Consider the following 10,000-nt stretch of genomic DNA (forward strand, 5'->3'; position numbering starts at 1 on the left):
TGCATCATTTAAGTTGCAATTTATTTCATACATTCTGAGAATTGTATATTCATTTGTGTTGTTATTTTAACACTGCATCATGATGCCATTCGCTATCATTTCCAAAATATCTTCAAATAAAACTTGACAGTATACACAAGTTATTAAAATTTCAGATAAGCATAACCAATGACACCCATATGATTCCCTCTTGAAGTTCTTCTTATAATCTTCTTTCAACTACATATCTCATGCAAACTAGAATTTCTTTTACAACAAAATCTACTTCTCTTAAATTTTGGCCTCAATTTGCTTACTCTTTAAGTATATCAACATATCATTTAGATAGTTTTTCCAATTGTTCCCCCAACCCATCACCAATTTATAAAAGGAACGAACCAAGAATGATTAGTTGAAAAGAGAATGAAACAAATAACATTACACTAAAATATTTATTATGGCCTATAAATATATTTTCAACAAAACTTTTAGTACACAATATCTTGTGCAATGCTTACACACATAGCATCCAGATAGTTTGTATGGTATGTATCTTCACCCTTAGCCACATCATGATATATACTTATTTGAATAAACTCAAATCTCACAATGTAACAAATCTCCCCCCAAAAAAAGGTCAAAATAATTAAAACTCTCCATCACGGACATTACAATAAAAATCATTGGTATTTAAGATATATCATGTGCAGCCATTTCACAGTATGACAAATATATATATATGTACAAATCACAGGGATATTGTTTCATGTTAACAACAGGACTGAACTTCTATTTCCAAAATCAAAATTCCAATCCAGATAAAAATAACAAATATCTGAACTGCTGATAAGAAAAACCTCTAAGGAGGCAATTCAATATATACATTAATCAGTTCACCAATTACAACACACAAAAATTACTGGAATGTATTCAACACATTCTTACTGAAAAGAATTGGTGTTATCCTGGGATGTACTGTACATAAAATTTATGGCAATGCTGAAAAAAGTCACTTGCACAATAATCAGCATTAATTACTCATGCAATTGGCTAAGTACCTTTTTTTCCTTCTGCATTAAAAATAAACAAAGAAAAATAAAAATAAAAATCAACCTTGAATTGACTAGAATACATGTAGAGAAAGGAAAGTCTCACCAGACTTTGGTTTTAATAAATAATGGTATAAAATTAAAGTTTGAATCTGTATTCTCTTTTAAAAAGTAGGGATACTAAATTTTCCAGTTTGCAAACCTCAAAAGCCAAATCTTCAGCAGCTGGGGGTTTACAAGTACTGTAAAATATGACCCCTTATCGCACTTTGATCATTGGCATCAATCCTGAAACTCTATGTACAACCTTGTTTCATTCCAACTTAACTCATCTTACCCCAAAACAAAAAAATTATTGTGGCATCACAGTAGGCAACAGACATTTGACATTGAAGGACAAAGATTTAAAATGCAATATAATGCTAGCAATCCAATAGCATGAACTTAGTGTGCACAATTCCATGTTACTAGACAGCAACACAACTGCGCTTTATAATGCATACTTGACAAAAGCCTTCATCATGCAAGTCAATGAATTTTAGTATAATTTTCTGGCAACAGGTTGTAAAATCTAGATTCAGAAAGATTATCCCATATGGCCTATTTGGCACAAGAAAGACTGCAGGCACTAATGCCCAAGATATGGCAGATACTGTAGTTATATACCTTTTTATACTTCATTATCGGGATCCTTGATAAAATTTAGAATTACAGGAATTACACAACCTCACTGCTATTATATGAAGCATTTTGATACATTCACTGTTGAAATAATGCCCTCCTTTACCAGTAATGACAATGATTATGATTATCAATGAAAAATATCTAGCACGTTTAAATTATCATTATAAACTTCTATCACTTATGTTAATCAGATAATATCACTGAAGGTGAATTTCTTCAAAATAACGGGACACTAAATAAAGAAAAGAACAATTAGAACAAAATAAATCAAAACTATATAAGTTTCTTGGTGGATTTCATGTAAGTAAATTGACAAAAACAGAGTAATAAAATTAAAAATCTGAATAGCTTCCAATCCTCTGAGGAAGTAAAAAACTGTTTTCACTATAGTACAAACAGATCATTACACAATCTCTGGTCCCTATGCCACCTTATTAATAACAACTGAATAACAAACGAGGATTACAGAGTGTATCTTACAATAATTTATGTAGCATCTCCGAATATGAAGGCTTAGAGTATCCCATAAGGCCTTGAGTTTGAAAGGCAAATTTCTTTTCTTTTTTTTTTCTTAACAAAAATAGCATCATATATCACCATCAGTTTTCTTTAGCAGTATAGAAGTTGATTTTACTTGTGTGTACAAATGACTTTCATTACCAGTTGCGTTCCATGACGATGAAATATTAAAAATCTAGAATACTGTGCAATTTTATGGTTGTATGGAATATGGATAGAAGAAATATCCACTACAAATAAAAATATGTAAACCATTTTTCACTTTAGAAGGTATTATAAATCATGATCACAATGAAATATAAATACTAGGATGAAAAACACTTTAAAAAATGATAAATAAATAAAGATAAACCATCATAATTTGCATCATTCAAGACTTATGTCACATCTGCATTCACCCCAGAAACGACTTCCTAATATTATAGAAAACAAAGTCCATATCTGTCACAGCATTCATTGGCACAACTTCCAGACTTGCGCAAGTATGGAAGCACATGACAAAACCACGAAGGCACATAATTGCAAGTCCCCTGAAGAAGATAGCTAAACCTATGTAAAAGTACTCTCTATCTATGCTTTCCAAAAACAGCTGGTATCATCTTTGGCTTTGACATGTTAAGTACCCTTTGTTTACTACAGATTACTGGAATGTTGAAAAAATCACTTGGATTATGTCACCTTTAATTACCTTCGCTCCCTTCTCATGATTGATTTTACCACTTACTTATCTTAAAAATAATAATAATAATAATAATAATAATAATAATAATAATAATAATAATACAATGTTTGATAAATGTTTCACCAGATATGAAAAAAATTGATATGTATCTTCCCTATATAAATGTGTTTTCTAAGACACTACCTTTGGGATATCCTGGTTTAAGCCCCAAAATTAATATTTAGCTTTAACATATAATATGATAATTCTTGTTGCTCTTTGATTTTCCTTTTTTTCTTTTATTGCATCATGCAAGTCTTTTGAAGCATATCCAAGCGTGATCAAATTACAAACAAACTAAAGAAAATAGTTAAAAAATGATAATAATGATAATTATAAATAAGATCATAAGAAAGATAAATAAAACACTACATGCTACTTAGAGAACATTCTCTTTTTTTTCGGTTATTTTTTTTTTCTGACACTGTTACACTACCTGAATTTCCTGAGGTGGTGCTTTACTGGCGACAAATTATTAGATAAACCTAGTCCTGCCTCATAGCACTGAAGCCACATCTAAGCACTTTCTGGCAATCGCACTCCATTTTCACACTAGTCATATTAAACAAAATGGTGTACATATTGCAGTGATTATCTTCAAAGTCTCTTTTTTTTCATCTTCCTTCCAATCTGCAATGTGAATTTTCCTGAATCACTCCATTCCTGCAGACCCTAAAATGCTACAGAAGATCAATGGTCATTTGCAAGCATCCATCTTTCCACAGCTTCACCTCTACACAGCTTGGAGAACCATCTTCACTCATTAAACACCTTCCACAAGATCTCCACAAGATTAGACAGAGGAACCGTCACTCAACCATTTCCTCTTCCGTTCCTTTCATCTTCCTCCTCTCTCCCAATATAATTGTAACAGCACTGAAAATTCCTCTGCCTTTTCAATCCTTCTCACACTTCGGCTTCTTCCGTGGTAGTTAGGACCGTGGTGGTAGTAACCATGGAGCTCAGGGGTTCCGAGGCTTCGTCACCGGTTTCTGCCTCATAGTTGGGCCTGGCGGGTTCGAGAGGGAGGGGTTAGTAGGCTTGCCAGGGTATAAATGAACTAGATAAAGAATGGCAATGTCAGGTATAGCAAACAAACAAATAAATAACACTTTTATGTAGAAAAAAATAAAAATAGATAAATACATGATAATATAAATGAATAAATCTGTACAAACATAAATAAAAATAAAGTATAATAGTATAGAAATATAACGACAAGCAATTTGCTGGGAGAAAATGAAACAAATGGCTATGATATAGTTGATGCTGATACTACAGATAAAGACAATTACAATATCTATGACAATATGTAATAACTATGGTAAGGAGGAAAAGAATATTTGCTATAAATTGAAAAAATATGATGAACTTTAGTAACTTATATAATAATTGGAAAAATATCTGCAATGATATAATGATACCCATAAAAATAAAAATAAATAAATCATATTATCAATAGTACTAATCATGCAAGTAATAGAAAACCTCAAAAATTATAACAATTTCTTGAGAAAACTAATTAGATAATAGCAATAGTGATAATGATGATTGTGTTGGCAATGATGATGACAATGAAGATGACAGTGGTGATGAATATGACGATGAAGATAACAGTGGTGATGAATATGACAATGATGATAACGTTGGTGATGAATATGGCAATGATGATGACAATGGTGATGAATATACTGACGATGACAATGCCATCAGTGAAGATGATGATATGTTAGTTACTGTTTTGAAGACAGCAACAATATTAACAATTGTAGTATTAAGTAAAGCAACAATAACCAAACAAAAATAAATATATCATTCAAAAAGAAAACATATTTACTAGTATAATTTGAAAACATACAATGTCATCTATAAGATTTCTGGCAAAAGCACTAGATAAACCTAAATAATCTAACCTTGTATCCTACCAAAGATTTCCCAGTCAACCCCTGAAATGGCAAAACAATTAAAAGAAAAAAAAGAAGAAAAAAAAAATGAAAATGCAAAACAGTCCATTCTGGGGGAAGTGATCAAAACCATTTCAAATTTCCTCAGTTCTGAGATTTCTATTAAAAATATATTGTGCACTAAAAGTTTTGTTGAAAACCGTGTGTCTGGCAACATTATATTTTTTCCCTGATTAAAAAAAATAGCAATAACAATACTCTGTAAAGAATTAACATCACTCTATTCTGTGAATTTTATTGATACCTTAATCAAAGAAGCTACACACATATAAAAAAGGCAGATAACAAAGCAATAAAAATGAGTACATGAAACACTAATTTAAAAAAATATAATAAATTAAAAAAAAAATAATAATTAAGATAATAATAATATTAGAAAAAAAAAAAAGAATCAATCAACAAACCCCCCCCACAGGAAATACATTAGACAAGTCAGCATTCTACAGGAGAAACACCCCAAAAGACAAGAGAAGTGCAATAAGCTGAGAAATAAGTGCTCAGACCAAAGACTTAAAGAAAGTCAGAATTCTACATTCACCACGTTCAAATCAAGCCGGAAAACCAAAAAGAACATGCAACAAACCTGGTTCTGACTCCTTTATTGCCAGGAACATTCGGTGCATCCAGGGAATGCAAGATAAATCCTTAATTACTTGAAATGTCAAGACTAAAGAGGTTGTCTTGGAAAAATATTGGACTTGTGTGGAAGAACATCTTAATAATTTAATACTAATATATTTACTTAAAGGTTGAAAACATAAATATGCACAGTGAAAAAAGAAAATCTGACAAAACAAATATCTCTTTTGTGTATGTAGTAACACTAAAGAATCAAACAACCATTTAATTCTTCCCTAAACCCATGACTTCATTATAATAAAAAAAAAAAAAAAATAAAAATCAAGCAAAATAAAAGGGGGACAGAAGTTTATTCTACTTCATATTCATCTTGGGACTTTTGCAAGTGATCAGGTTATCGTTGCCTTCCTCTGGCCCACTCTTAAGGTTAGTGGTCAGGCTCTCGGCGTCTGTAGCAAGGAAGAGAGTGTTGAGTGGGTGCCCAAGAAAGATTTCTTGAAATTTCTCTTAATGAGTGTAAGAAGCTGAAATGAACATGCTTAAGAAAAAATTAACCATGATGAATTATATTTAGATAAAAAAAAAAGGAAAGAAAAAATCACCATGACCATACAAGAAAACTACTAAAGAGATCAAAACTAATAAAAAAGATTAATCATGATTATATATTTTGATCTAATTCATTCAATTGATTTTAATTAAGAAAAAAACAATATATAGACATTTTTTAGGCCAATCATTAAAACTTTATTTAGAACTAAAACTATTTAGAGCACTTGGAAGCAAATAAAGTTTATTATCGATTTTTTGTAAATTATGGATGTAAAATGCAAAAACAATAACTTGTTCCTTTCAAATTACACAAAAACAGCTGCAAAAAACTAACTAGCTCAAAAGCAATTTGTTAATAAAGAATAAACTATATTAGACCAAGCAAGTTCTGTCAAGTCTAAGAGGCACTTTACTAAGCAAGTTGCTCTGTAATTGGTAAATTAAAACAGTATCAAATCTTAATTCACATAACAAGATATGTAGGTATTTTGTCATGAGTTTGAAAGCTGCATTCAACTGCAAGTGAATAAAATAGTGTATGAAGGATACTGCCACAATCATCCCACAATCAACTATCTAAATACCAGGAAAAGACAAAGGAAGAGATGGACATTATCATGAGAGTAAAAATGAAAGTTTCTGTTATGCAATAAAGCCATATAAACAATTCAACGGACTAGCTACAATACAATAGGATATTATTCCCTTATTGTCTCCTCAGCAACAATCAAACACTATACCTTTTTTCCTTTTATATCTTTGTCATTTCCCCTTTCCATCACAAATCTAATATTAACAACTTTTTGAGCATCTGGATTACGAGACAATGATATTAGGGATGTTGCTTCTATTCCTTGATTGAGCATGTAAAGAAATTCATGTATTTATTCACTTATTCTTACTAGCACCTCCATTCTATATATATGTAAAACTATCATGGAGTTAAACAGAGTTCATGAACCACCTTCTAATAATGATACCATTTGCCTCCTTTTTCTAATAATATGAATATGAGATCTGTTCATCCAGAGATAACACTAGCTATGAATTTTAAAAGTTGATATCTAATAATGCATGAAACTGAATCCAGACCTTTTAAAACTGCTTCTCTTCAAGAAATTAAAGTTGATATTTGAACTGAAATTTTATTCAACTTGAAGTCTATCCATTCATCCATCTGCCCATTAACTCATTCACTTATTTGTCCCTAACATCGAATCAGTGTATATAATAATGCTTGAGCATGCTCATGCAAATTTCTGTGATGTCATGCTGAGAGATAACTCCCTGTGTGCAAAAGATATAAGATTTCACAGTTTCTCTTCTAGAAACTTGTATAAAAGAATATGAGAAAATATTGAAGAGACATAGAATATAGAAGCCTGATGTCTGAAGTCTATAACTTAATCAACAATGTAAATCTTTCATGAATCCAAGATGTTTCTAAGAAAAAAATTACCTGTACACAGAAGATGAGGAGGTAGATCGTGACCATGAGGTCATGAAGTCATGGCGTTTGGACCGTCTGTTCTCTATTAAAACTTGTGTTATGTCATCAGGATTTAGAGAACAGCTTAGAGAGCGAACAACGAACCTGAAATATATTGTGATTGTGATTATAACGGATAAAGAGGTAAATACTACATCTTTAAATATTTTAAAAATATTCTCTGCCTCAATGTATTTACATTATAAAATAACAGGAACATTACCAATAATAATAATTACAAAATAAAAAGACCTTACAAAGTAAAAAATAATTCCAGAAGAAAAATTATAATCTATGAAATATACTACAAATACACATCACTACCATTACATATATGTGCAGAACAAAAGTGACAGTAATATTTATCATTATAGATATAATAATTCATCAATCAAACCCCTAAACCCATGAGAAATTAAACACTTACCTAGGTAAGACTGCAAGTATTGACGTGAGCATTATTGTCAGCCAATGAATTGGAGACTGTATGGCATGACTCAACTCTCCAAACTGACTAGGTGACCCAAAACAAGATACACAAGTCATGGTGTAAAGCACACCAAACCCGTAGAAAATTAATAATGAAACCACTATCCCAAAGACATGGATAATTGTCTGAAAAGGACAAGCGCAATGGTATAAGTCAATTTATAATGACAAAATTATATTAGTTCACCTCAATATACTCCCTATGTACATAAGTAATTATATAGACCAGTTTTATAGACAAGACCTTATATAACTAACCAATACAGTCAAAAAATCAGTCTAACCAATAAAGGATACAGTAAACTCAAACAAAACTTACCCATGATTTAGTTTCAATGCTTAGGTGTAGCAGCTGTGCCACAAGTGTGGCGTGCGTTATTGTCAAGCCAAACTCATACATCCCAGCATCAGAGTCCTCATGGAGCTGCACATGCAAACATTTACTATGATTATTCGGACTAAATTAGTAAAGATAACTTAAAAAATATACTTGTACACAGGAATAGTATTGTGAGTAGTCTTTATAAAAGGCATATACTACAAACAAACACTTAATTATAAAGCATACAAATAGGTATGTAGATAGGTAAGTAGGTAGGTAGGTAGATAGGAAAGTAGGTAGATAGATTGGTAGGTAGGTAGGTCAGTCGGTAGGTAGGTAGGTGGATCAGTCGGTCAGTAGGTAGGTAGATCAGTCAGTAGGTAGGTACGTAGGTAGGTAGGTAGAATAGTCATTAGGTAGGTAAGTAGGTGGATCAGTCGGTCGGTCGGTAGGTAAGTAGGTAGGTAGGTAGGTAGGTAGGTAGGTAGGTAGGTAGGTAGGTAGGTAGGTAGGTAGGTAGGTAGGTAGGTAGGTAGATCAGTCAGTAGGTAGGTAGGTAGGTAGGTAGATCAGTCAGTAGGTAAGTAGGTAGGTAGGTGAATCAGTCGGTTGGCAAGTAGGTATGTAGGTAGGTACAGAGGTACGAAAGTAGGTAGGCAAATAGATAGATAGATAGATAAATAGAGATAGACAGATATACAGGTAGGCAGATAGACATAAAGAGATAGGCAGATAGATATCAGTAGATATTAGATAGAGATAGACATATACAGAGAGAAAAGCAAGTAGATATGGATAGATGATAAGAGAATGAAATATAGATAGATGATAGAGAGATTGATAGATAGATATAGATAAACAGATACAGACTGATATAAATATATAGATGGATATATGATATTAAAAGAATATACATATAAATATCAAATCTCACCAATCAAAATGACAGCTCAAGTGCTTGTTAATACTTACAACAGCAGCAAAGAAGAACAAAACGATGGCCTGATATATTGCATCGACAATATTGATCCAGAAGGAATGCGACTTGTAGAGCCTACTCTCCCGGCCTTGGGCGTAGAGCTGGGGTTGGGAGAGCAGCACCTCCGCTGGCGCATCTTGATCATAAATACCAACAATAATAGGAGGGATTGAGGTGAAGAGCAGGTTAAACACCATCAGGTACATCTGGTCAATCATGCTGCTGCCGCTGAAGCCAGTGTACAGCTGGTAGCATAGCAGGATCATTACGAAGGACTGCACAGAAGAGGAGGAAGGTTGCACGTTAGAATACTCATACTGCAGAATCCTATAGAAAGACTAAGTGATGTCTTCTACAGATTGCTAATATTTATGAAAGAAATTGCAAAAATGACAATATTCCAATAAACAGCATCAACCAAACATCATTTCCTTATATCATCATCATGAAAGCATTCCTACATTTTAGATAGATTCACTGAAAACCAAACTTACAGCATTTTTATAGAAGAAGTACAAAATAATTCTTGAAAGCCGGTCATAGCACCAGTGCCCATGGACTAGTAGGAGTTTCTCAAGGTGTTTGAATCGGGCAATGGCATAATCTGACGCCATCACTGCTTGCTTTCCTTCTAGGCCAGAGATGCCTACTCCCACATCTGCAGTCTGGTTAAA

The 10,000-nt window shown here is 32.4% G+C and overlaps 1 protein-coding gene across 3 annotated transcripts in view; it reads right to left on the reverse strand.

The window, feature by feature from the left end:
* Positions 1-417: 417 nt before the first annotated feature.
* Positions 418-10,000, reverse strand: part of LOC122250571 (phospholipid-transporting ATPase VD) — a 110,958-nt gene continuing 101,375 nt past the window's right edge. Inside the window, exons 19-25 of one of the 3 annotated variants that reach the window (XR_006222950.2) lie at positions 9,821-9,991; positions 9,320-9,601; positions 8,345-8,449; positions 7,964-8,151; positions 7,507-7,641; positions 5,500-5,944; positions 418-3,961 (exon numbers count right to left, since the gene is read on the reverse strand). Coding sequence is in view for 2 of the 3 variants with exons in the window: in XM_043012051.2 (XP_042867985.1) it covers positions 3,859-3,961; positions 7,507-7,641; positions 7,964-8,151; positions 8,345-8,449; positions 9,320-9,601; positions 9,821-9,991 (984 nt within the window). In the remaining variant the exon portion in view is untranslated. The remainder of the gene's footprint in view (positions 3,962-5,499; positions 5,945-7,506; positions 7,642-7,963; positions 8,152-8,344; positions 8,450-9,319; positions 9,602-9,820; positions 9,992-10,000) is intronic. The other 2 variants (XM_043012052.2, XM_043012051.2) reach the window with 2 other exon arrangements.

This window comes from Penaeus japonicus, unplaced genomic scaffold, assembly GCF_977035675.1.
Source record: "Penaeus japonicus unplaced genomic scaffold, GWHDUDI00000001_assembly GWHDUDI00000011, whole genome shotgun sequence".
NCBI classification, from domain to species: Eukaryota; Metazoa; Arthropoda; class Malacostraca; order Decapoda; family Penaeidae; genus Penaeus; species Penaeus japonicus.